The 24938-nt window shown below is 39.0% G+C and overlaps 1 protein-coding gene across 4 annotated transcripts in view; it reads right to left on the bottom strand.

The window, feature by feature from the left end:
* Nucleotides 1–284: 284 nt before the first annotated feature.
* MICAL3 (microtubule associated monooxygenase, calponin and LIM domain containing 3) overlaps nucleotides 285–24938 on the bottom strand; it is a 225598-nt gene continuing 200944 nt past the window's right edge. For 2 of the 4 annotated variants that reach the window (XM_081958102.1, XM_081958104.1), the window contains exons 32-34: nucleotides 8334–8433; nucleotides 6075–6148; nucleotides 285–5974 (exon numbers count right to left, since the gene is read on the bottom strand). In XM_081958102.1, the coding sequence (XP_081814228.1) occupies nucleotides 5790–5974; nucleotides 6075–6148; nucleotides 8334–8433 (359 nt within the window). In that variant the 3' untranslated portion in view covers nucleotides 285–5789. Of the gene's footprint in view, nucleotides 5975–6074; nucleotides 6149–8333; nucleotides 8434–10918; nucleotides 10985–18688; nucleotides 18740–24938 lie in introns of all 4 variants that reach the window. The other 2 variants (XM_081958101.1, XM_081958103.1) reach the window with 2 other exon arrangements.

Below are 24938 nucleotides of genomic sequence, written 5' to 3'. Positions count from 1 at the left end.
GAGGAGTGAGCTCCCGGGGTCATGTGATCCCCTTTTGCAATCTTACAAGCAAAGTCAATGGAAAAGCCACATTCACTTAATAACTGCAAGGATTCACATAACAACGGTGGCAAGAAAAGTCGTAAAATGGGGCAAAATTCACTTAACAAATGTTTCACTTAGCAACAGAAATTTTGGACTCAACTGTGGTCATAAGTCGAGGACTACCTGTGTTAGGAAATACTCTAGTCTTTTATGGTGCATAAAAAGTTTGTTTCCTCTTAATAATAGGCTGTTCCTGGGGGTTTTGTTTTCTTTTTATTGCAAACACTCCCAAACTCACAGCATTTTCATTTTCCTTACAGAAGAGGATGGAAAATGAATATAATAATTCTCTCTGAAGAGAAGCCAAATGTAAACATACTGTTGAATACATTGTCTTAAATCCATACAAAGAGTGACAACTTTTTTGCTGTTTGCACCAGGAGATCATGCAATTCTAAACATCACTGCAGGTACTCTAAAAGGCTCCTGAATGGTATGTACTATAAAAAGGTTAAAAAACCAGAGGGCACAACATGTATGCTTGCTACTTGTCTTAAAGAAGGCAAGATGCCACGCTTAAAACAAACAAAACTCCCTGATAATTCAGTCAAATGATAAGCCCGGTGAGTGCAAAATATTACAGGAACAGGAAATGCAACAGGGGTCAAACTGATTCAGATTCCTGGGCCAAGTGGTGTCCTAGCCATGGAAATCTTGAATAACAGAAAGGTCTTGAATCTCCAGAACAAGGTTAGAGCAGAGGTTGAAGAGATGAAGCTATTCCATCCACACTTATGGTGGAGTCAGGTCTTCTCATGATATCCACAGCCAAAGAGGAAGAAGCATAATTAGTAAGAGTGAGGGTGATTCTTTTCTTGTCGCAATGATTTTTTTTTAAAGAGAATTTCCCAAAAAGTAAAGCCTGATTTCTACTGGTTTACTGAATGGAGCAGGTTCTAATTCTTGTAAATTCTTATAAGAATGAGTCATGATTCTTATAAGCCACCAGTGTTTCTTAAGCCAGCTGGTGAATTCTGGGAGTTGAAGTCTGCACCTCTTAAACTTGCCAAGGTTGAGAAGCACTGAACCATCCAGTGTCTCTTTCATCCGAATAGGTGCCAAGATATAGAAGCTAAAGGCAAGAAAAATGAGGAAACAATTTTCATTCTCACTCGTATCATATCAAGACCTGAAAATTGTATTTTCTTTTCTTCTACCTAGATATCAGGAACTTGGACCATGAAAAGTCATTTAAAAATCTCTTCCTACTTTAGCCCACAATATTCACCCTATTTTCTCTGCAATCTTACTTGGTGTGAAACGTCTGGGTGCTATGTATTTCTGCCTTTCCAATCTCCCATTATGTTCAGCATATGGCATGTGTAGTAATTATCATCAGCTTTTCAAAAGTGTGATTTGAGCTCTTCTAAAGACATTGCCTTCTTCCAGCAACATTCTGTCTCTTCAAATAGTTTTTTGAGACTTTATAATATTTCTACGTTTACTGTAGATTTTACTACGATGAATGCCATTTCTTAAATATGACTATCACCGCTCAAAATCCATCTCATCAAAATTCAACCCATTGAAAAGATGCATTCACCGTGTTTATCACTTCCAAAATAGCTTAATGTTCTCATTTCACAGCTGTGACATAAAGAGAATTTAAACATTCACAATTTTGCCTTATGGGAATAATCATCTTTTGTTTCGTGGTTTCATTGTCGCACTAATGGTTGGTGGAGATCAAAAAAGCAATTATCAATTCATGGAGGAATAAAGATGCTTCAGGTAGCATGGTCATTTGGAAGAGCTGGTATGGAAATGAAACACTGAAGGAATGGACTTACTAAGTACTCATCCTATTAAAGAAGTACCTGTTTCTGTGAAAGGCTCTAAATGCAACTTTTTGTCCTTGGATGTTCTCTTTGGCTTTGATAACCATTCTTAGATATCAAGGCAACATGAATGTTGGAAGTGGACTGTTGTGATTGAGATGTTGAAAGACATTCTTCCGCATTCCTGAAGAGGACTTTGATTTGGCTGAAATGTAGTAAAAGAGACATGCTACAGTCTTGCTCCTTACCTGAATTTGCCTGAACTAGAAGGATCTGTGTTTGTAGAGCAGCTGTAATCACCAAAATACAATATAAGGGCAGCTTTCTCGGTGCACGTCTATCATCACACAACCATGTTTCAAATCTGACTTTTTCTCCTCCATGGGGATTTGTACAGAAATCCTCACCGGAAAGGATAATAACTATTAGCCTGCATTGCACAGGATGAATTCTTCAATTCACAATATTACTTCAAGGTCCTAAAAAGCTAGAAGAGTTTTGTTTGTGGAATGGAATGAACGGAATGATTTTCTTTCATTAATGTTAAATTTTGGTTAGAAAAGAATGAAGCTGAAAAACAGGTTTGACTGGAATCTTCCTACTGATGACATTAAAATCAAATTCCAAAAATAATAATACAATGTATCAAATCTCCTTTCGTGCTTTCTGTAGATGGGAAAAGATGCACGTTAAACTCTTTGAACAGTGGCCGTGGTCATTATCAATTTATCCCAACGGCTAAGGAAAGGAGTTTAATATTAAATAGGATTTTCTTTTTTTTAATATGTGTGAACTGTATTGGCTTCCAATTTATTAGATGAGACAGAACTTCAGAGGTAGGATTTTGCCTGTCACCTGTTGCTGTAACGGGGTGGTGTGGTGGGATACTTGCAGATATTTAATGTGTTGCTCTTTGAGCTGTGGAAGATAGCTAGGTACAAAGGAGGATAGGACAACTGTGCCTTTTTAAAGGAAGTCACATTATCAACTGCGGTGCAGATTCCCACTTTTACAAAGCTATTAAAGAAACAATGTCTGTTCTTCTTTCAATCACACGGAGTAGATCAGGGATGCCCAAGCTTGGTAATTTTAAGACCTATGGGCATTAGCTCCCAGAATTGGCTGGCTGGGGAATTCGGGGAATTGAAGTTGCTAAGCTTGGGCAACTTGGAGTAGATATTTATGGTGGCCAGAGTTGATTGTGAGCCTAAAACAGCAATTACCATATATACTTAGAAAACAATACCTGTGCAGTCTCCTGGAAAAAAATCATTTCTTTCTAGGCTCTGCCTAAAGCACAGCTGCTAGGATGCTGCTTTTGAACACATACAATCTAACATCAAAGTATGTAATGGAAAGAAACTCTCTGTTGATTAAAGATAAAAGGCAGCAGCCATATTCTTCTAAAAAAGTAGAAATTAAGGCTTCTTTCAAGACAAAAAGAGGTACAGTCCCTTTCAGAGGTAGGTGCTGCCAAACACCAGAAAGGAAATCCTTGTTTCAGTTAGCCAACATCTGGCTAAAAATTTCTGGGAAGCTTTTATAGTGATAGCAGCAGGAATATCTTCTCATACTATTGCAATGCCGGAGAAGCAAAATTTGCTGGAAGCTTCCCTTCTTGACGTAAGTACAGCATTGGAACTCCATTCTCTGTTCAGTCTAGTAAATTAAAATGCCATAAAGGACTTAATTCAGAGACTGGTGTTTTCTCCCCCTAACACAGTGCATTGGTAATGGAGAATTCTGCAAGCTGCAGGCCAGCACCTTTGAGAAACACGGTGAAGGATATGTGCTTATGGAATCTCAGAGCTGGTGTTAAACCTGAGTCTATTTCATGTCCCTTTTGCTTTTACACTGGGGAAGAAACACCTATTCCAGTGATTGCAAACCTTTTCAGCACGGAGTGCCCAAACTGGAATGCGCGCATGCATGCCAAAGCACCAGGAACCCAAAGACCAGCTGGCCGGTGCGCATGTGTGTGCCAGCCACCTGGTCTTCAGGTTTCCGGCGCCCTGGCACGCACAAAGACCAGCTGGCCATACACACCGGCCAGCTGGGTTTCCAGTGCTCCAGCGTGCGCGAAGACCAGCTGGCCGGCACGCATGCACCCACCGGAAACCAGAAGATCAGCTGGCGACGGCGGGCATGCCCACAGAGAGGGCTCTGCATGCCACCTCTGGCATGCATGCCATAGGTTCGCCATCATGGACCTATTCCCTTCCTGAACAAACCAGAAACAGGGGACACTGGAGACAGAACCACTGAAATTGGTGCTAATCCTTCCTTTGGAGCTGGACTCTATGAGGCCCACTATCATTGGTTGATTACATGAACAGAAGCACCAATGCCATTCTAGTTACAAACCTCTTACAATAGTAAATAACATTGTATGTTTACCAATATTCAGGGAAGAGAGGGGGCCCTTTTGAAGTATAGGAAATAAATCAAATGATCACTGCTTTTTCCTTCTAAACTTTCCCTTGAGGGTGCAAGAAAATACTGTGTGGAAATTCTTCCCATGTATTTTCCAAGGTCCTCCCACTAAACACGAAGAAGCCCAAATCAGAATCAATAGTCTGGAAATTAAAAGCATCTTTCTTTCAGATCAAATGTACTGTGTAACAGTAATATCATTAATAATGACTCTAATAAATAGATACAGGGAAGAAGGGAAAGCATTAAACACACAAAGGTTGGAAAGGTCGGGCTGGCACACAGATTTACCACACGCTCATTTGTTCACTTCTTAAAAAGGTACAAAAACCAATTTTTCTTTCAAGTATTAAAAAAATAAGTTAATGGACATTAAAGGATCTAAAGTGACTAAAGGGCCAGGATAGGTCTTTTGCTTCATTTTCTGACGTGCAAAGGGAAAAAAAAAAGAGAAAAGAAAAAGGGAAAAAATATTCCCACAGAGACAAAGAATCAAAAACCTACTTTCCAGCCCACTCTTGGAAAGTTTGATGCTGGAGAACGATCCCCATGAGATCCCCATCTCCAAAATGCTTCTGAATGAAACCATCTTTTGATAACAAGCACGTTCCAGTGTCTAAATGGTCATCGAGTTCAAAACAGAGGAGTCCAAGGTCATCAGAAAAGGTGAAACAACTTCTTTCAGTCCGGAGCACTTCGTGGCCGAAAGGGAAAAATAAGTTTGCATGCTGCATCTGCTTGGAACAATGGCAACTCGTGGAGATTGCAGAGAAAGGGAGCGGGGGGAGTCTGCCTCTGTTCCTGTCTTTGTGGAAATCACACAAAAAAAACCCACATTTCAAGTTCTTAGTGTTCCAAGTCTCCCGTCAACCTTCAGGTATGGATGTTCCTCCATACCTGGACCACAGTGGCAGCTTTGGATTTCTTTGGTGAGAAGAGCATATACACAGTGTGCTTTGTGAGTGGTTTGCTCTCCCAAAGGCTGCTACAAAGGTGACCTTTCATAAGATCAGTTTGACACTCCTTTCCTTTTCGTTATTTAAATGAACAAAATCCATTAATACCACAGGTTGGGTAAATATGAAATGAACAGGTTATGGCCCATCTAAATCGGTTAAAGTTCTTTTTTAAACAAAAAACATCACACAAAATATTTTCGTTTTTAGTCTCTCTCGGAGATTTCTCTCTCTCTCTCTCTCTCTCTCTCTCTCTCACACACACACACACAAAGACATTGACCTCTTGCACAGGTCCTCAAGAAAGGCACGCAATCTCAGATCACGACTTCGTTCTCGGCTCGGTAGCCTAATCCAGGACTCTGAATCCTTACAAGCAACTCCCTTAAGCAGGAAACTCCTGGCTCAAGCACTTAGCTGCTGCAAGATTCCTGAAGCAATTCCTGCTCCAAGTTGTTTCCTCTAACCAGGCAGCCCCATCTGACTTGGCATAGGCCAAATGGACAATGCAGATCAGCAACCAGTCGTGGTGATGCACTCAGGACCAGTTCAAGTTGAAGCCTTTGGACAGCATAACTGCTTCTAAATCCTTGTCTTCCTCCTTCTCTCGAAGGCGCTGCTCTTCAAGCAGAGCCACAAGAGAATCTCTCTGCTCCACCACCTCTAGCATTTCATTCAAGATCTTCTTCTCCTCCGAGAGTTCTTCATCTGTCTTCAGCTGATCTGGATAGAGGGGAAAATAGTAAACCTGTCAAGAAAGACGTCCTAAGGATTTGGGACATCTTGTTTCTACTGAGAACAAGAAACTCCCTACCAGGCTTACCTTCCACTGCCATCCTCTCTCGAAGCTCTTGCTGTAGCCGGCTCTGCCTGTCCTCTAATTCTAACTCGCGTGCACTGAAAAGAAAGGTAGAGATTAGTTAATTATGGGTCATTTCAGCAGGAACCTCAGCTATGACTTTAACTTGAGGATGCTCAGGAAATGACACAGAGGTGGTATTCAGCAGGTTCTGACCAGTTCTGGAGAACCGGTAGTGGAAATTTTGAGTAGTTTAGAGAACCGGTAAACATCACCTCTGACTGGCCCCACCTCATCTATTCTCTGGCTCCTGAATCCCAGCTGATCGGGAGGGAATGGGGATTTTGCAGTAACCTTTCCCTGCCACACCCACCAAGCCATGCCCGCAGGACTGGTAGTAAAAAAATTTGAATCCCACCACTGAAATGACATATTCTAGTATTTTCTCTCTTTTTAAAGGATTAATAGTCAAGCAAGCTTTCAAGAATAGTGACAACCTTCAGTTTTAACATCTGTGCTATTTTTGTGGCATGACATTATTTCCAGGATCAAAGAAACTTCACGAGTGCCTAAACTCAGTAATCTTTAATTTAATAAAATGTTCAATTCCCTTCCACTGATTACAAAGGAGGATTGAGCGAAGCTATTCTATAATCTAAGGTGATCAGATAAACACACAGGTGAGATATTTCAACATCAGCACTTTTGTATTTTTCCTGATGTACATTGATAGAAGAACAAAAGGATACTAAGATGGGGCGCCCGTTGAAAATTCTAGGTGAGGAATTCTAGTTTTATGCAGCTATATGTGAACCATAGTCTAGAACAGGGGTGTCAAACTCCATTTCATTGAGGGCAGCATCAAGGTTGTGTTTGACCTTGGGGGCCCAGAGTGTGTATGGCCAATGTCTCTTGTGTCGGGGGGCCCTGTGGTGGCCCGAGCACTCTGCCAGCAAAAACAGACTCCCGAGCTCCGTTGTCAGCTGTGACAGCCTCCTGCAACCCTCTGCCAGTGAAAACGGAGTTTAGGAGGGCCACACGCAGCCCTCCTGAGCTCCTATTTTGCTGGCAGAGGCACCATGGGCTGGTCCTTTGCTGTTTCCAGGAGGGCCCCACGGGCCAGATCTAAACACCCTGCAGGCCGAATCCGGACCCTGGGCCTTGGGTTTGACAACCCTGGTCTAGAAAGACAAAATAAGCACAGAAAAAAGGGGAAAAAAATCTATGACAGAATCTGCCAGTTAATATCTTTATTAACAAGAAGGGCATTCCAAATTTCTCTACAACTCAAACAGTCCACACTGTCATATCAATCAGTTATAGAGTTACTCCACTTAATGATCAGCAATTTTGAACAATCGGAATTTTGTACGGGTGTATTGCAGGAATCACAGTCTAGAACAGGGGTGTCCAAACATTTTGCAAGGAGGGCCAGATTTGGTGAGGTGAAAATGTGTGGGGCCGATCATTCAGCCTGACATTCTTTGAACCCTTAACATTAAATGCGAATTAACTACCGTATTTTTGGAGTATAAGACGCGCCAAGATTTTGAAGAGGCAAATTAAAAAAAAAGTTTTTGCACTCTCCCAAAAATGGCCCATTTTTCACGAAAATGGGCCTTTTTTTAAAGGGCATGAATAGCCTTTAAGAGGCTTCTAGAGTGCTCCTGGGGGCTAGGTGGGGCAAAGTTGAGCAAAAAATGGCCCGTTTTTTGCTCATTTATGCCCTCCACAGCCCCCAGGATCACTCTGAAAACCTCCTAAAGGCTATGCACAGCCATTTTGGTGAAGGGGGCAGAGTTTTGGGAGGCAAAAAATGCTGTATTCAGTGTATAAGGTGCACCCAGATTTTTAGCCTCTTTTTTGAGCGGAAAAAGATGCATCTTTATACTTTGAAAAATACGGTATTTTATGAAAGACTAAACAAATAACTCCAGTGGGGAGAAGAGGCTGCGGGCCACTTGAAATTTGAAAAGGGGCCACATTTGGCCCCCGGGCCGCACTTTGGACATGCCTGGTCTAGAACTATGGAAACTGTGTATCATAGATTCAGTGATTCATGTAACACAGTACTGTCTATTCTGTCTTTTTCATTCACCTTTCATTCATCACCTTCATCTTTTCATGTGTCATTCATTCAAGTCTTTTCATTCATCTTTAAAGCAATTTTCCACTTATCACAATGATCAGAAAGCAGCGCATTAATAACTACAGCCATACTGGTGCTATGACCTATTTGTTACTTTTCTACGTTGGGGCGCAAAATACAGAATGCTTACTTACAATATCATCAGCTCCGATTCATAGCGCACCAGGGCATTCTTTTCCTGCACCAGTTTGAACCACTCTTGCATCAGCTTAGGGTCATCCTTCTTCCCCATGCCTGCCGAGAGAAATGCTGGAGTCAGCTCTCAGACACTCGCTCCGCTATTTTCACAAGCTCAACAGTCAGGCAGGGACAAAAATGGAGGGGGGCAAAATGTGCAAAGAAAGCTGAGCGAGATGCTGCCAGAGCGCTCCCATCAGGTCTATTTGTTAGTTTGCCTCTAACACACATAAAGTTAAAACAACCCCCCTCCCCAACTTTCCCCTGGATCTATGCATTCATCTAGATTCTTCCCTAGATGGTAGGCCTCCCACCCCCAGAATAAATAGTCAAAATGGCAATGCTTTGTTCAGTACTGTGTTGTATTTCTTAAGTTGTGTAATTTCAGACCTTCAAGCAGCCTAGCTTTGAATGATGGATATTGGGTGATCTGGATATTCAAAAGCATGTGAATCTCTCACCCATTCTCATAACTCAGAAGACAACGACACGTAACTACAGAGTGATTAATAGACAGATCACTGTACAAACTCAGCACACTTCCTTGTGTCACAGTTAATTTAAATATCATTGTTGACATGACCTGTACATTAATGACTAAAAGCAATCACTTCCTGATTTCTATCACAATAATTTCTAGATGTATTTTCTAGTAGTAGATCCAACAACAAACTCTGAGGGCAGATTAAATGGCACGTTATGTGCAAATTAGTTGCATCCACAACCAATGAATAATATACAATAGCAATTCATCACAGACAACACCAATTCAAATACAAACGCAAACAATGTGATTCTAAGGCGATTCTGATTATGAAAGACTTTCCTCTATCGGCTAAATTGACCTAGAAACATTTAGAAAATTAGCAAATGGAGAGACCATCAACAAATGTTTCCCAAACTCTCATATATCCAAAAGACAAGCCCTTTCTCTTAATGTGACTCTACCCCAACTCTCCTGAATGGACACAAACCACTTGTTTTGGAACTGCCATTTTTAAAATCCACAGACAGTAAAATCAAAGTATCACCAACAACTATATCAAATGGTGTTTTGTATATTTAAAAATGCAGGGCCTTCCACAGCTTATGGTTACATTTAAAGGCCAAGAAGAAATAGTGGAACTGAAATAACCAACTAACAAGGTAGATAGATCCTAACCGAAGAGTGTTTCCCCAGAATTTCATCAATACAGTGTAAAATTGCTGAAGTCATAAACAATTTGGATTCTTCACGCAGTTTTGTAATTCCATCTGAATGGAACAGTTTTTCACTGTTTGGTTATATTATTAGGTCACATTATGCAGCAGCTGGTTTATATAACAAAACATATTTCTAGCATCTGTTGGGAAAACACAATCGTCCCTGAAACTAGACACTGCTTCAGGAATCTCACTGTTGCTTGAACCTCATTGTTGAACTCAAGAAGTATGATCTACTGATTCTTGGTAGAGTTCTTACTTCTAGTGGCCTGACGTCCTGTGCTTTTTCCTCCTTCAAACCACTAAAACATCTATGGAATTAGAAGAACAGAAACCACATGAACCCTTCATCTAAATGCATTACGGTTTTCATGTTGTAAGTGGCAATACCCGTCCACTGCTCAGCCCAAGCATGCTTTTCTGAGCATCTCTGCACAAGTGCCCTTATAGCCATGATGAAAGGAGAGAGAGAAAGAAAAGCTTATATACATGCAAATGGCCAGAATGGTGGAGCCATGAAAAGCGTTGGAAATCCTCCCCACTCTTTCCACTGAGAGGATACGTCAAAGGAAAATTCCTAAACAAAATAGCCAAACAGGTGTTATTTACTGACCCATAGAAACTTTTATTTGACTTATTTTGTAAAAGCCAATGAGCAGAAGGAGGAGGTGGAGGTGGGGAAGAGGCACGTACAGTGGATGAAATCCCACCATGAAAAGCAGATACAGTGATTAGCATAAGTTACACACAACAGTCACATTCCACCCCTTTGCCCCCATGCCTTGGGAAATGGAAACTCTACAATGGATATTGGGTCCACATGAGATAAAGTTGAGAAAATGCTTAGCAAGATATGAACTTCAGGAAATCAAACCAGACCACACAAGTTCAGGAGGTTGACCATTCAAATTTCAGGGGAATCAAGGAAAATCAGTTGCAAAAAAACCAAACCAAACCAAACTACAGTATCTCTTTTTCCCGTTAATTTTATAAGGATTTTGGTTTCTCCTCTAGTTTCCAAGAACCTCTTTGGGATATCTAGCATGCCAAACAGGAACTTTGCTGTGTTGCACTATTACCACTCCAAAGAAAGAGCTTCAGCAGCCTGGAGTATTATAGTTACCCTCACAGTTCACAACTAAAAAAGGAATATCATAATTTTACAATATTATCAGGGACATTTTGCAATATGTTTGATAGTGAAGGTATCAATGAGTAAGAAGGAAAGAAAGGAGAAGCTTTGTGAAGTACTTAAACTGTCACATGTTGACCAGTCTCCCTATATAAATTCAACTGCAGTTTGGAACGTGGATGGAGGGAATGCAAGAACTTACGTTACCTTCATGGGCACAGCAAGGACAGAAGGAGAGAGGTCTACGGCGTGGTGTCCCGGCATTGGGCTCAACTTCAATAGGACCAAAAATGGGAGAGGAAGAAGGGACGGGAAGAGGATATCGGAAGTGGAGAGAAAAAGGAGGAGAAACAGGGTGAAAATAAACAGAGAAGCAAAAGGACACCAAAAAGAAAGCATAAGTGAGAAAGAAAGGAAGCAACCAACTGGAAGAAAACAGGAAAGAAAAAATAATACAAAAAATGGAGACACAGAAACAACAGTCTACCAATGAAACATCCCTTGTCAACACTGATGGAAGAGAACAGACTGGGGCATTGGAAATGAAAACAGCAAGAGCCACAAACATTACCAGGGTGAAGAAAAATTGCCAAGATTTGACATGTTTTGTGCATGTAGATTTTTCACGCAATATTACACTTTATGGATACAAAGAGAAGGTAAATACTAAGAGGTTGCCGAGCAATATTAAGTTTCTAAGAAAGCAGGATTACAAAATATGTTTGAAAGGCCCCTTTTACAGTTGGCTTCGTGTTGGGATGAGGTTCCCCCGCAAAAATGGGTCAATGACAGAAAATGTTTAATGTTTAGAAAACAAAGGCATATAAAGAAGGGCCAACTACCCAACATTTTCTAAAGCAGATTGACCAAGATTATATATCCCTTATGTTAAATATTTTGGGGTGAGAGGCAAAAACTTCTCCTTCTGCCCAAAATATCTATAATCACAGAAAATAATCTTTGGCTACAACTTGTTAAGGAATAATATGCTTAGGCTGGGCCTGCCTTAGCTTCATCGATACATTTTCTCTTAGTACATATACACTTGAACCTTTCTAACTTCCTTATTATTATAAATTGAACAATGTTTATTACTAAGCACAAATATTTCCCTTTTGAATTTCACGTGAAACATAAGTAAGACCCCAAATAGAACTCTATCGTCAGCTTTTGTTTTAGACTTTAGGGCTTCAAATAGAAAGAGAAGGCAGAAAACTATGGAATATATTCCATTGATCTGTAATGTATTTGTAAAGGAAAAATCTGCATGGAACCAGGACCAGTAAACAAACATTCCCTCTGAGAGAAGCACAGAATTCCTCCCTCTGAAGAGACAAGAGGACTGTTCGATATTCTGAATCAACTTTAGATCCCAGCTGTTGTTTTAGACAAATCCAATCATTTCCTATCTAGCTTTGTTGACTAGAAAGGTTCACCCAACATCATGAAGAATTCAAGATACACTCTAAATCAGGGGTGCCAAACTCACATCGTCACAGAGCGTCACATGATGTATCGGGAATTTTCCCCCCTTCGCTAAACTGGGAGTGGGCGTGGCCAATGTGTGACGCATCCGGCCCGCAGGCTGCAAGTTTGACAACCCTGCTCTAAATGTTTCCAGAATGGATTATCTAGTATCAGTGGTGTTTACTAGGCACGGGAGGCCCAGAACAATAATGCATGCTGAAGAGGGAAAACTCTGTGGGAGGACCCAGAGGAGCAACTACATGAGTTTATATGTAAAGAGTCAAAGTCTTATAGAAAGATTTGTGACGTAAGGATGACAGCAGATGAACTGCAGTGAAACTACTGTGAAATGAGGAAGGACCATCACGTTCCTTTGAAAGCATTCAGTAGAAGCCAAAGTTACATGTACTCAAAATGGAAGTGTAAGAGTCATGTTTTCCATTTTGAAGAACTACACAATTTGGAAAGTTCTTTTAGAAGGGACCATCACAGAACTAGAACAGAAACACACAGGATGGTTCAAAATGAAAGAAACACCAATCTGCAAACAGGGTGGGGATAAACCAGTTTTCATAGACAGAAGAAACATTTATATTGAGTATGGAAACGTTTAATCAGAGGAAAGGAGGGTATAGTACGGTAGCTACCTAAATATTTTACAAAGTACATATTTTCTGAACTTCATCATATTTGAAGAAATTCCACTGCTGGTTATCTATCACATATCTAGAGATATATAATCATAAAATAACTAGCTCAAATGTTTCCAATGTGGTTTTTTTGTTGTTGTTTGAGGAAATCAAACATGGAAATGCATGTCGACAAGAACAATCTATGGGTCATTTAAATAACAAAATAAATCTGGAAGAATAAGTTTTAATTCTGAATTCTCTCTCAAGATCCAGGATTGGGTATCTATTTCAAGCTATTGGAATTTTACAGCTCTAATTGACCAGGTTTGCATCAACAAAGTGGCATAGGAATGTTCTTTTGAGCTTTCACAGACTCTAGATTGACAGGTAGCAACAATAACAAAGGAAGTGTTTACACAATAACATTCACTGAATGTTGTGACTATTTCTGAACCATGACTATTTCTGAACTAGCAACAGTCACCTGTGCATGAGGACATCCTATTTAGACTACTGAAAAGAAGTTTCTAACCTAATCCTTAAAAAGTATATATAAAATGCAACATCTAGGTTGCTAACTGGTACACAAGTTATACAACACATATCAAAGATCTACATGGTCTGTCAAGTGTTAATTTTAATTAAAATTATAAAATCTTGTAGCCTATCCCTTGGATGATTTGTCAAATAATTAAATTTTGCAGAAAAAGCCTTGTTGAGGTCACAAGAGACCCAGACAACTCCTTATCCAATCCAACAGCGAAGCCTCCACACAACCCCAAAAACCTTTCTATCAAACACTGCACAATAAGGTAGACTTGCCTATTCTCCCATCTTCCAGATATGTCAGGCTGCAATTCCACCATCTCCTACGAACATGGTCCAATTATAATAGATTTTTTAGTAGAAGACACCTGGAATAGTGCAGGCAAAGCATTAAATAGATGAATTACATAACATTCATCTCCACTCTTTCGCTGATCAACCAGTGCAGAGCTACACCTTGTACATCGCACAGGCTTGCAAAGCCCAACGCTCAATACAGAACTGAAGAATTAATTCTCCAATGAAAACAGTAAACTTCAAAATCTAATTTTGCAAATTGGAGACTAACATTAAAATTCACTTGGTGCATCACTGCTGGTTAAAATTAATCCCTAACAGTCTTCTGGAAGGCCATGATGGAGGACTCCCTTGTTTCAATGGGTGCTGTTAAAAGAATGCCAACTGCTGGGCCTTCTCCACTGTGTCTCATAGTAGATGGGACCAATAGCAAGTGCTTCCTAATTTTTTGAACAGGGCAACCAGAAAAAAGGCAATCTCTACAATACCCAGGCCTTGGGCCAATACAGGTCTTCGCAGCCAGCAACTTCTACTGCATCCAAAAACCTACCACTGATCAGGGCAGCTTCTGAAATTCACTTCCAAACATCTTGATTTGTAACAAGTTAAAAAATAACTGGTCAAATTAAGCCAAAAGTTACCTCTCTTTGAATAGAGTAAGGAATAAAAAATAAAAAGAAAGTAATCAAAGGTAAAGTTCAAAAGGCAAGACAGAAAGGAAAAATATAGGAAAGAAAGAAAAAAGATATAAAGAAGTAGATTTACAGCAGGTATAAATACAATTATAAATTTACCTCTCTCCAAAGTTGCATTATGTCTCTTTTCTTTCTATGCTCTATCCTATCTAATTATCAAAACCATAAATCATAAAGTTATTTTTCTGTTTATGGAAAACATCTGTAACAGGTTTCGAGTTGGCAATAAATATTTTTTCTCTAATCAAACAAATTAACTTGGCAATCTCAGCAAGTTCTATCATCTTTTAAAGCTGACAGCCACAATAGCTTTTTGGACACAGTTTGGAATTTTATCTGTTTCATATTCTCAATATGGCATGTCAAACATGAAGGTTTTTTAAAATTCACATTAATCTTGACTCTATCCTACCACAAATATCCATGCCACCCAAATCTCAGGTCATGTCCTTCTAACATTAAGAGCTTTTTATTTCCCAGCAGCACTCAGTCTTTTATCCAAACCAAACAGCAAGCTACAAAATACAATTTCAAGTCAGGTAAAACTAATTTTCCTTTTTTCTTTGGATCTTGTAACACCTTATGTTTAAATTGTGATCTCACACATGTGACACATAAACTTAGATATATCCCTTTGCCACTGCTTAAGTGGTGAATCAATTGTCAATGCAAGTATTATCCAAAATAAAAACATCAATGAAACATCGGACTTTCAGAGCAGAAATGGTGAACTGAAGATGACTTCACTAAAAGTGAAGCTGATGACCTTGGCAGAATGAAGATGATTCGGCGAGTAGGCTCTTTGTAATACCTCTCTGGATAAGGAGACGACACAAGATCACCCACAAGTGCTGCAGATAGCACTTTTCATGAGGAGATTGTAAGACAGCTGTCTCTGTCAAGTTTAGATGAAGGAACAGCTCTCGTGGTCCAACTACTGTTGCAAATTTAAGGACCTTTGGTTCATATATTTCCTTTTCTAATTAATTTCAGAAATTCGACTTCAACACTCAGTGTTGAATTAGAGCAAGGTCCTCTAGTGAGATTTACCACAAGTAAGCTAAAACTGGTGATAAATTATCTTAGAGCCTTCACATGCCTTCCCTTAACATTTAAACAACTTTCCCCAACACACCACTTTGCAAATATATTGGGGCACAGTTCCCAGAATTCCTCACTTCTTACCAAGTTGTTCAGATGAAGTCACATTCTGAGGGTTTCTTTTGGAGGGAAACACTAAACCCTCAGATTTTCACAATAGTAACTGAAGACTCCCTTCATTAGACAATAATTAAGGCTGCTACGTTTATTGTAGATGTCTTAATTGGATATTTTAATTGGAAATTCCTGTTCCAGTTCGATTTGCGAGCATTCTGGCAGCCCCGTGACAAAGTAATTGCATCAACATCAGTCACACAACATGAACTACAACTAGAAAGCCACAACTTTTCTTTTCTGCACTTAACACAGCATTGCATTTAAAGCAATGTTTCTCAAGCACGGCAAATTTAAGAGGTGTAGGCTTCAACTCCCAGAATATCCCAGCCAGCAGTCCATACGTCTTAAAGTTGCCAAGCCTGAGAAATACGGATATAAAGGGATACTGCCATTTAATTAAAAGAATACATACTTTTCCTTTGGGTGTTTAGATTTTAAAATATCAAAAATAGCTGAAAAGTAAATATTTAAGCCATGGTTTAAGAGAAATAACTGGAAATTGTGTTATTCTATTAAGCATAATTTCAATGAAAGAAACACCATATAAATAATTCCAAAAAGAGGCGGGAAGTAATAAGCAGTAGTGTTGCATACAGTCCATTTTCCAAAATGGGATATGCAGCTAGCAAAAGGACTCAGGTTATGAAAAGCAAATTTGACTGTTTTTGTTTTTTTTTAGTTTGAGAAATGTAGGTGTTATATGAAAAATGACAGTGTTCCTTTAAATTATTTCAAGGACTATTTTTTTAAAGCCATCAATTAGCAAAAGTGAAAGGAAGACTGTTTTCCAGCAGGAATTAGGAAGAGGAAGCAGAAATAGTAGTAGAGTGGGAAGAACATCAGCTGGGAAGGAGAGCCTGCTAGGTGTAACTTAGCATGAACCCTTTTACAGCTCCATCTGTAGACACAAGACTTTCTAGAAAGATCCTGAAAACTTGGCTCTTCCCTCAGAGCAGGACGCTGTGATCATTATGCGTTAAGATAAATGAGATGAGTTTTTACTTTGGCATTGAAGGTGTTTATACTGTTTTTTTTAAAAAAAAAACTATTTCCTGGATTTTTATTATTTGCATATCTGGCTGCTTTTAATGTTGTTAGCCCCCCAGAATTGTTTAGCAAGCAGGCAGCCATATAAACTGAACATAAATAAATACATGACATGATCCTGTTCTGTATTTTACAAAACAGAATACCTTGGACTAGCAGTAAGGTCCTATAAATTGTAGCGTTGTGAATGCAGTGGCGTATGTGAAGGTTCAAGCAATCTATGCGAAATATTTAAGGGTGTTGGTTTTTTTTTTGCAACCACTGAATCCTGAAATACATTTTAAAAAATTATAGTGTAAATAAAGCATAAATGAATACACTTTTTTTCTTGAAACAAGGCTTCAAAGGTGGATGGAAAAAAGTTAACAGCCTTGGAAAAAGGATTGTTGAGATTTTTAAAGGAAGAATATGTGAAACTGGAGTTTGATGTGTCTTTGTCATTCACATAGTGGAATTCAAAGTAGCTGAATGCAAAAACAAAAATATGAATTGCATTCCTAAAATCAGCTCAAGAATAATATAGAAATCTAGAACTATATTTCTCAACTTTACAAAGTGTGGACCTCGGCTTCCAGAATCCACCAGTCAAATCCACACATTGTAAAGTTGTTAAGGTTGAGAAAAAGTTCCATCTAGTACTTCCTGAGTGTAAAATGTACAGTATAGCAAACTATAATGGCCCATTTTCAGTGATGGCTACATATGGAAAGAGATAAGAGATTTAGACATTTGAGCCTCCTAAATAGGCTGTCATGCTATCAAGCTGCTAGAAGAATATAATTTCTAATTAGTTTGTTACTGACTAAACTTGTCTAAATTAAATTAATCAATACCCCCAATGCTTAGGACTATGCAAATATCCAGGAATGGATCTTGCAGTTCTGGATGAAAAAAGAAAACCACAATTCCTAGAAGTAACAGTCCAAAGCTCACTATAGGAATAAAACAGATGATTAATCCTAGGACAAAAAGAAAAAGATGTTTTCATTATGAACAAAGGCCCAATTTCTTGACAGGTCATTTTGAGCAGTGAGATTCTTCTTCAGGGAGGGACATCTTGAGTTGATGTGAAAGCCAAGTCTGATTTCACTTTGAAAAAAGTTGAATCAGGTCCACCTGAAAAAACTGTTTTGATATTCAAAGCAGTCTGTGCATTTTCACATCTTCTCTGCAGTATGTTGTTACTATATCTAATGCAAGAGTGAGCAACCTATTACCATCAGTTAATGCTGAATTACATCTTATATTATTGCCATTATTCTTGGCAATAATGGCCAAGGTTCCAAAGGAGGAAGTGAAAGCATAGCAACTGCTTGCTGGGGAATCCTGGAAGTTGAAGTCCAAACATCTTAAAGTGGTTTAAGTTTGAGAAACATCACTCTAGAGCAGTGGTTCCCATCCTTTTTTGGTCATGCCCCACCTAAGCATTTCTAAATTCCTGATGCCTCCCCTGTGACATATAATTCTTATTTAACTCAAAAAGTGAACTCTACTCACACGGAGAAAGCCTGAAAGGCCATTAACTTGGTTTAAACAAGGTTCAAATTGGCCCCCTGTGGGGCGTGGGTCCCATGTTGAGAACTACGGTACTGCTCTAGAGGATCACAAGGAACTTTCTCTTAATCTATTTCCATCCCTCCTTTTTCTACTGCAACAAACTTGATTGTTTGCTCATTTATTTATTTATTAGATTTAAAGACTGCTTGACTCCAAAACAACATTTGGTGGCTTGTATTTTGAAAGAATAGAAAATAATAATAATAAAAGGAGAAACCACATACTGTATGTCCGGACAAGACAAATTCCACATGTTACAAAAGGTAGGTATAATTTGCTTTCTCGGTCTGGTGCTTTCCAACCAAACCGAGCTCTGAAACAAAAACCTGCTAATGAAAAGACTGCTCTAGAGAATGAAGTCTTTTGAGCTGGAAAAGGGGTTGTGCCCTTGCCAATCCATTGGGTGGTTCCATCTCATTGCTTGTGAGCTGGGGTGGTGAGAAGTCAGTGCAGGGAAACTGGAGCAGGAGAGGGTGTCAGCAAGGTTAGTGCCAGAAGAGAGGATATGCCATACATACCACCCAGATGCAAGTCGATGAGGTCACTGTAATAAGCCTCTCCCCAATAGTCTACAACAAGGAATTGGTGAAGAGAGAGAGTTATTGGTTCAAGTCCCCCTCCCTCGCCTGCCCTCCCCACTCCCTGCCCAGATTTCAAAGCATTCTATTAGAGAAATTGCAAACATGAGAAGGCACAGAGACAGAGAGAGAGAGAGAGAGAGAGAGAGAGAGAGAGAGAGAGAGAGAAAGAAAGAAACAACAATAAATCATGCAACTTTATAATCATCATATGCACATACATATACGTATATGATAGATACTAAAAAGACAAGGAAAGGAAGTAACATTCCCTTAAAAAATAGGCAGGCAAGACAGGCAGGGATGGACTTCCAAGCAAAGAAAGGGAACAGGCTACGTTTTGTAAAGTTCATCTCAGTATCTCCGCTTCCCTGTTTTGTTATATGCTATCGGGGGCATTAAGGAAACATTTCTGCAAACATTTTCCAGTAGGAAGAAATTCAATGTATGTTATATATATTCTCCATTCATCAAAGTGGGAATGGGGCAACTAGGTCCATAGGAGAGAGATCAAGAATGTCAAGATGGTAGGCATAGCCGCACTGGTTGAAATTCCATCCTTGTCTATATGTGTTGACACTATACTTATGTACAAAGGGGAAGGGCTTTGATCGTGCTGCTATGGCTACTAAAGTTTGCTCCCATGAATGCTGCTGGACTGGACATTGTTGAATGTTGCAGGGATGACTTTAAAGGAGAATATTTGTAGCTGAGGTTTGCAATTAGGAGTCCTTGGTATTCTCTGAGTTTGCTTGTTTCACCTTCAGTCTCGTTAATAGACTGGTAATGTCATCAGTCATATCAGGTGATGATATTACCTAGTTTGGATAATGTCTTCAAGAAAACAACCAAGCTCAGAGAGCACCAAGGACCCATCAAGGATGACCTTCTTACTTCATCCTTCAGTTGCTCAGCCATGTTGGCTGCTTTTATCTAGGCGGCTAAAGAGGTGCAAAGTTTTTCTCTCACAACTATTTTTTTACATTTTACTCATTCTTCAAAGGAACATTCACCAATAGGACTCAATAGAATCCAGGAGTTTGCTTATGAGATCCTAAAAAACTCTTGAGTTGTTAAACATCTTTGTAGCAACTTTCCTCAACAAGCAATCATTTTGTATAAATAAAACAATAATTAACATAGTCCATCTGATGTAGCCTTCTTGATAGGTTCACAGAACTAAAACGTGCGGGCCAATACTGTTGGAACTGAGCAATAGTGTAATAGCAATAACACAAAATCTCAAAACTCAGTGACATTAAGGAGCTGACATGTCTCTTCTGTAGAAAAGGAATATTCCTCCCCAAAATTATGTTCCATGTAGAAATCCAACGAAAAATTCTTCCAATAGAACTTCCTTTAGATCCAAAATGTGGTTTTTAAAAATATTCGCAAAGTAATTGTGTGAATATGTTTATGTATTAAAAGCATCCCTCTTTATGGATTATAAAAAGAAGAAAAAGACATAGAATATTAATTACTTGAAATTCAATTTCTAGTAAGAAATTACCAATAACACACCCAATGTACGAACGTTTCCTTTGTGGCTTTCTTAGGCAGCACACAGAGAGAAATTGGTGGCAACTGCCAATGTTTGTAAGCACTATTAAAAACACTTACTACTTCATTATTGTTGATCTGCCATTGGGAAGAGGTAGACGTTTGATTTTTTTTTCCTTCCAGGACCAAGATATCTCAGGTTACCTCTAAACTGTACAAACTATACTTCTCTTGACAGATAACAAAATTTTTGCCTAATGCAGAGAATTCCACCATCTACAGAAAACAATATATGGAGAACAATATATGGAGTGCAAATTTGTGCTTTAGGCCAGGCGTCACCAACCTTTCGGACCACAGGGACCACTAAATTCATAACTTTAAATTCCGTGACCACTAATATGAATTTTTTAAAAAGATAAATAGTACTTAGCATAATGCAAATAATTTTTCTACGGGCCACCAAAATTTTCACGAACCACCAGTGGACCACTAGTTGGTAACTGCTGCTTTAGGCAGAAGAGAGGTTTTCCTTTCTTTACATCTCCACAATAATAACTCTGTGAGATAAGTTGGAGTGAGAGAACGGGATTGATTCAAAGTCACTTTCTATGTTTGGGTCTCTGTAGTCCAACACCTTAGCCACCAATCCATTTTGGGTCTTCATCAAATGTACACTAAACAGAAATATAACTAGAGAGTCTAGGTGTACCTCCAGAGTGAAACAACCCACTTCACAAGGATGTTATTTTAACATACATCATCAGCCAACGAAGGATGGCTGTTTTGCAAAGTTTTTCTTTCCATCATGCAATGTCAGAAGATCATCACCTCTGGCCACACTGACAATTAGTCATTAAAGGAGAGAGAATGCAGCTCTTCAGTAATTTATTTCAAAAGATTTTGTACCACTGCATTCTGTGCAGTACACAACAACAACAAAACATTATCAAGAATACACTATAATGAAGTACAATAAAAGTCCAGGGTGACCCACCAGTATAATATAGGCACTGAAGGCTACTTAAAATGAATGACATGTTAGTGGCTTCTTAAATGCCAGAAGCGACTGGACTAGGGGTATCTCTGGGGATAGAATTTTGAAAGATGTGAGGGATTCCACAGATAATTCCTGCCCCTTAACTTCACACCACAATTGTACTTTGGCTAGAACTTTCTAATTGTCCTTAGAGAACAGGGAGACTCACTTGGGATTACTGCTAAATCCATCAAACTAACAAACTACATTAAAAATAACACATGGGAAGCAGAGATGGGTTCCTACCAGTTCAGACCGGTTTGGCTCAATAGGTAGCAACTTGGCCTGCCATGTACCCAAACCAGTTCCCTCAACGGCGCCATAGGTGGCGCCATTTTGTTTTTGGCTTCTGTGCAGAAGCAATCTTTCAAGTACTGCGCATGTGTGCCTAATGTATGTGAAGTGAGTGCGCAGCGAACCGGCAGTAGCAGCAGCCAGAACCCACTACTGATGGGAAGATATAGGTGGGAAATAGTTGAGGATAAGTTACTATTGAGATTGAAGTGACATGAACATCTAGAAATCTTATGTCCCACTTGATAGCAGAAGAGTCTGAACCAACTCTAAATTTCTCTTTCTTTTTCAATAGTAGTATCAAACTATTTTAAATCCTTAACCCTGAGTTGAAAAGACAATTGACAGTAATGATGGGCTGGCCCAAAAGTGAAGCCTTGGGGAAGGCAGGTCTCTGGATATTTTCCTCAGCCACTATTTTCCTTATCTCCCATCAAATTTTGTATATAGTGGAACTGTGAAGATCTACTTACCAGCTCACCACCATTGCATGAAATATGTGGGAAGTAAGGATCTCTCATTTTACAACATTGCTCAGTCTCTTGTGGCCCTATTTACCAGGATGTCATAGACAGCCCAACCCAAAAGAAACAAGTCAAAAAAGCTAACCTGCATTGACTGCTATCTGAGGGAAATCTACATGTGAAATGACAAAGATGGATTAAGGGATCACACCCTGAGATGTGTTAGTCCACAACCAGGAAAGTGGACTACGAAAGGCATGCATTACCTATAGACTGTCTTCAAATGTATCTTCATCAATGCCTTAGAAAAGCATGGGTGATAATGTCTCTAAAACTGATAGAAGGATTATAATACAGCGTAAGAGGTCTATGGAGGGAAGGTTCTCAGGAGGGGAATTTCTCAGTTGGGTCAAGGTCTTCTCAAAGGGGCTTTTTTAAAAAGGCAACTGGACTTCCTGATTTTTCTTTAAGTTATTTCACTTCTCATCCAACAAGTTTCCAGGAGGAAAATGCAGGAGGAAAACTAAAACTACTCCTGCTATGTTCACTTCCTATTGTGGTCAAGCCTTGGGTCTATCTTTCTCTACATCCCTCCCATGTCTGTAGAAGTCTCTTTCCAGTATAATGCAGGGGTTCCTACACATGCATTGTGTCTAAAAAGGCTTTACCTACATCTTTCCTAATGGCCTATGAGAATTATCTTCCTGTTTTAGAAAATATTTATCCTTTGTCACAAATTGATCATTTAATTTCAAAATAAGCTTTTACAACTTGTTTATGTCTCCTATGTTTTAAAGTAACGTAGCATGTTGCATACCACCTCTCTAAATGACAGTTATCTTGCAATCAAACATAAATAGACAAATAAGTAAACTTCATATAGAAGAATGTCAGAAGCATTCTTCCACTGTTTTTCTCATATTTTAAAAAAGTGGGTGAATTGAAGGGTACCTGGATGCCAAAAAACATAACAATAATTGTGCAGATTGCAAAAGGACCATTGAGGCTGGAAGCTTCTTTGACCTCAAGTGTTTTTAGTAAATAGATACATGACTACCACTCAAAAATATTTTAATCAGACACTGTCCTATCCAGAACAAATTTAAACCAGAGCCAATTGCAGAATAAAAAAATGCTATATATCTAGAATTTGAATTGTACATGACTGAATATTTCTATAAAATACTTATATAATGTATTTATATTAAAATATTAGTTACTTCAGTGTTTTGATAATGAAAGCATGAGATGAAATCCTGCAGCAAGAACAGGCCCTGTACAGTAATGCATTCTTGTGGGGTTTCACTTCTGATTTTGGTTATATGCCTTGTTCAACTTCATCTGTTCTTGGTATGCTGATTATGTATTGGCAGTCTCTGGGTTAGGAATGAGTTCCATTCCTAACACTATCTTTAACTTGAATTTGTATTTAAGCTTGTACACAAGTATACAAATTGACTGCCTATTATTAAAAATGGCAGAAGGAGTTGGTCGTTCCTCAAGCTGATGAAGTGCTGAAGCTACACATGCTTCAGGAGCTATTGAAAACCAGCTGTACGTTAAAAACACATGCTTCAGCAGTTCCTGAAAGCACCATGCAGCTTCAGTGGTTGATCAGGTCAAGGAAGGACAACTCCATCCATCATTTTTAGTAACAGGGAGCCTGTTTTTATGTTTGTATTTAGGGGTTGTCCTTAAATCAGACATTCTTAATCTGGGGACTGCCTATAATAGCAACAAGTCTATTTTGACAGACAAATACTAACTCTATTATATTCTTGTAAGAAAATTCAAATGGGAAAATAATGGTTTTCTAATGGTTTTTAGAACTTCTGCTACACCTATTTTCTTCTCCCAATGTAATAGTTTTCTCATTGGAGAACTAAGGGATCATTTTCACCTTATTCTAAGTGAAGGGGAAGCATGATTTATGTTTTCTCTTCTCCCTACAACATCCTCACTTATAATTTCCCCCCAATTTCAAAGTCCAGGGAAACCTACTGCATGAAACAATGTCATCCTACTTTGATGACATTTGCTACAGATGGTGTGATGACTAATATTGCTCAAGAAGCTTTCATTTTCTTAATCTGGGGCCTTCCAGATCTGTTCAAATTGCAACTCCCAGATAGCTTGACATAAAATCTAGAATGTTGATATGACTTAATGCCAATACTTCTAAGGAACTACCAGATGAGGGAAGGTTACAACTGATATTTTAAAAAGGGAAACATCAGATTTCAAATAGAAGTCCTGTGTTTGTTGTGAATTTTTACTTTTCCCTATCTCTGTCTATGGTATGTTGACTCCAGGAAATGCTCAGTAAAACAAATCACCAAGGGTTCAAACTCATTCTATGAACAGAAGATGCAGAACTGCATTTCATGCATTGTATGAATGTATGTTCCATGTATCTTGGTGAGAAGACTGGGTTGGTGAAAAATCAATAAAGAGTATGTGGCATTGGTTGGGGCTGTTCTGTGATGGTCCCTTACAAGGCCACTGGTTTCAACTCACAACATCATGAATTAAAAACCATTCTGATTTCATTGTCTCTCTTTCACTTGCTGAAAACAGCTGAGCTTTTCTTACTACGGCAGGTTTTAGTTCCGAAACAAAGCACAAGTGAATCACACCTTTCTAGAAAACATTAAGAATTGGCTAACAGCTGAAAAACAGAGGTTTTGGGTCGAAATCTCCTTCCACAGTGTTATCTTGCCACGAACACAACTTTGCAGATAAGGGAACTGGTAAATTTTCATTCATATATTAAAAGGACTGATGAATCAAACTATTTGCAGCTTAGAAAGCAGCTTGCTTTCCAGAGACAGCATAAAAGTCATGACATATTTTTGCAGGAAAATTTGACAACATTTTTTTCTAAAAAGGACAG

Source organism: Natrix helvetica (assembly GCF_964273705.1).
Source record: "Natrix helvetica genome assembly, chromosome: 6".
Classification (NCBI taxonomy): Eukaryota; Metazoa; Chordata; class Lepidosauria; order Squamata; family Natricidae; genus Natrix; species Natrix helvetica.
This window is presented reverse-complemented; position numbering and strand designations above follow the sequence as displayed.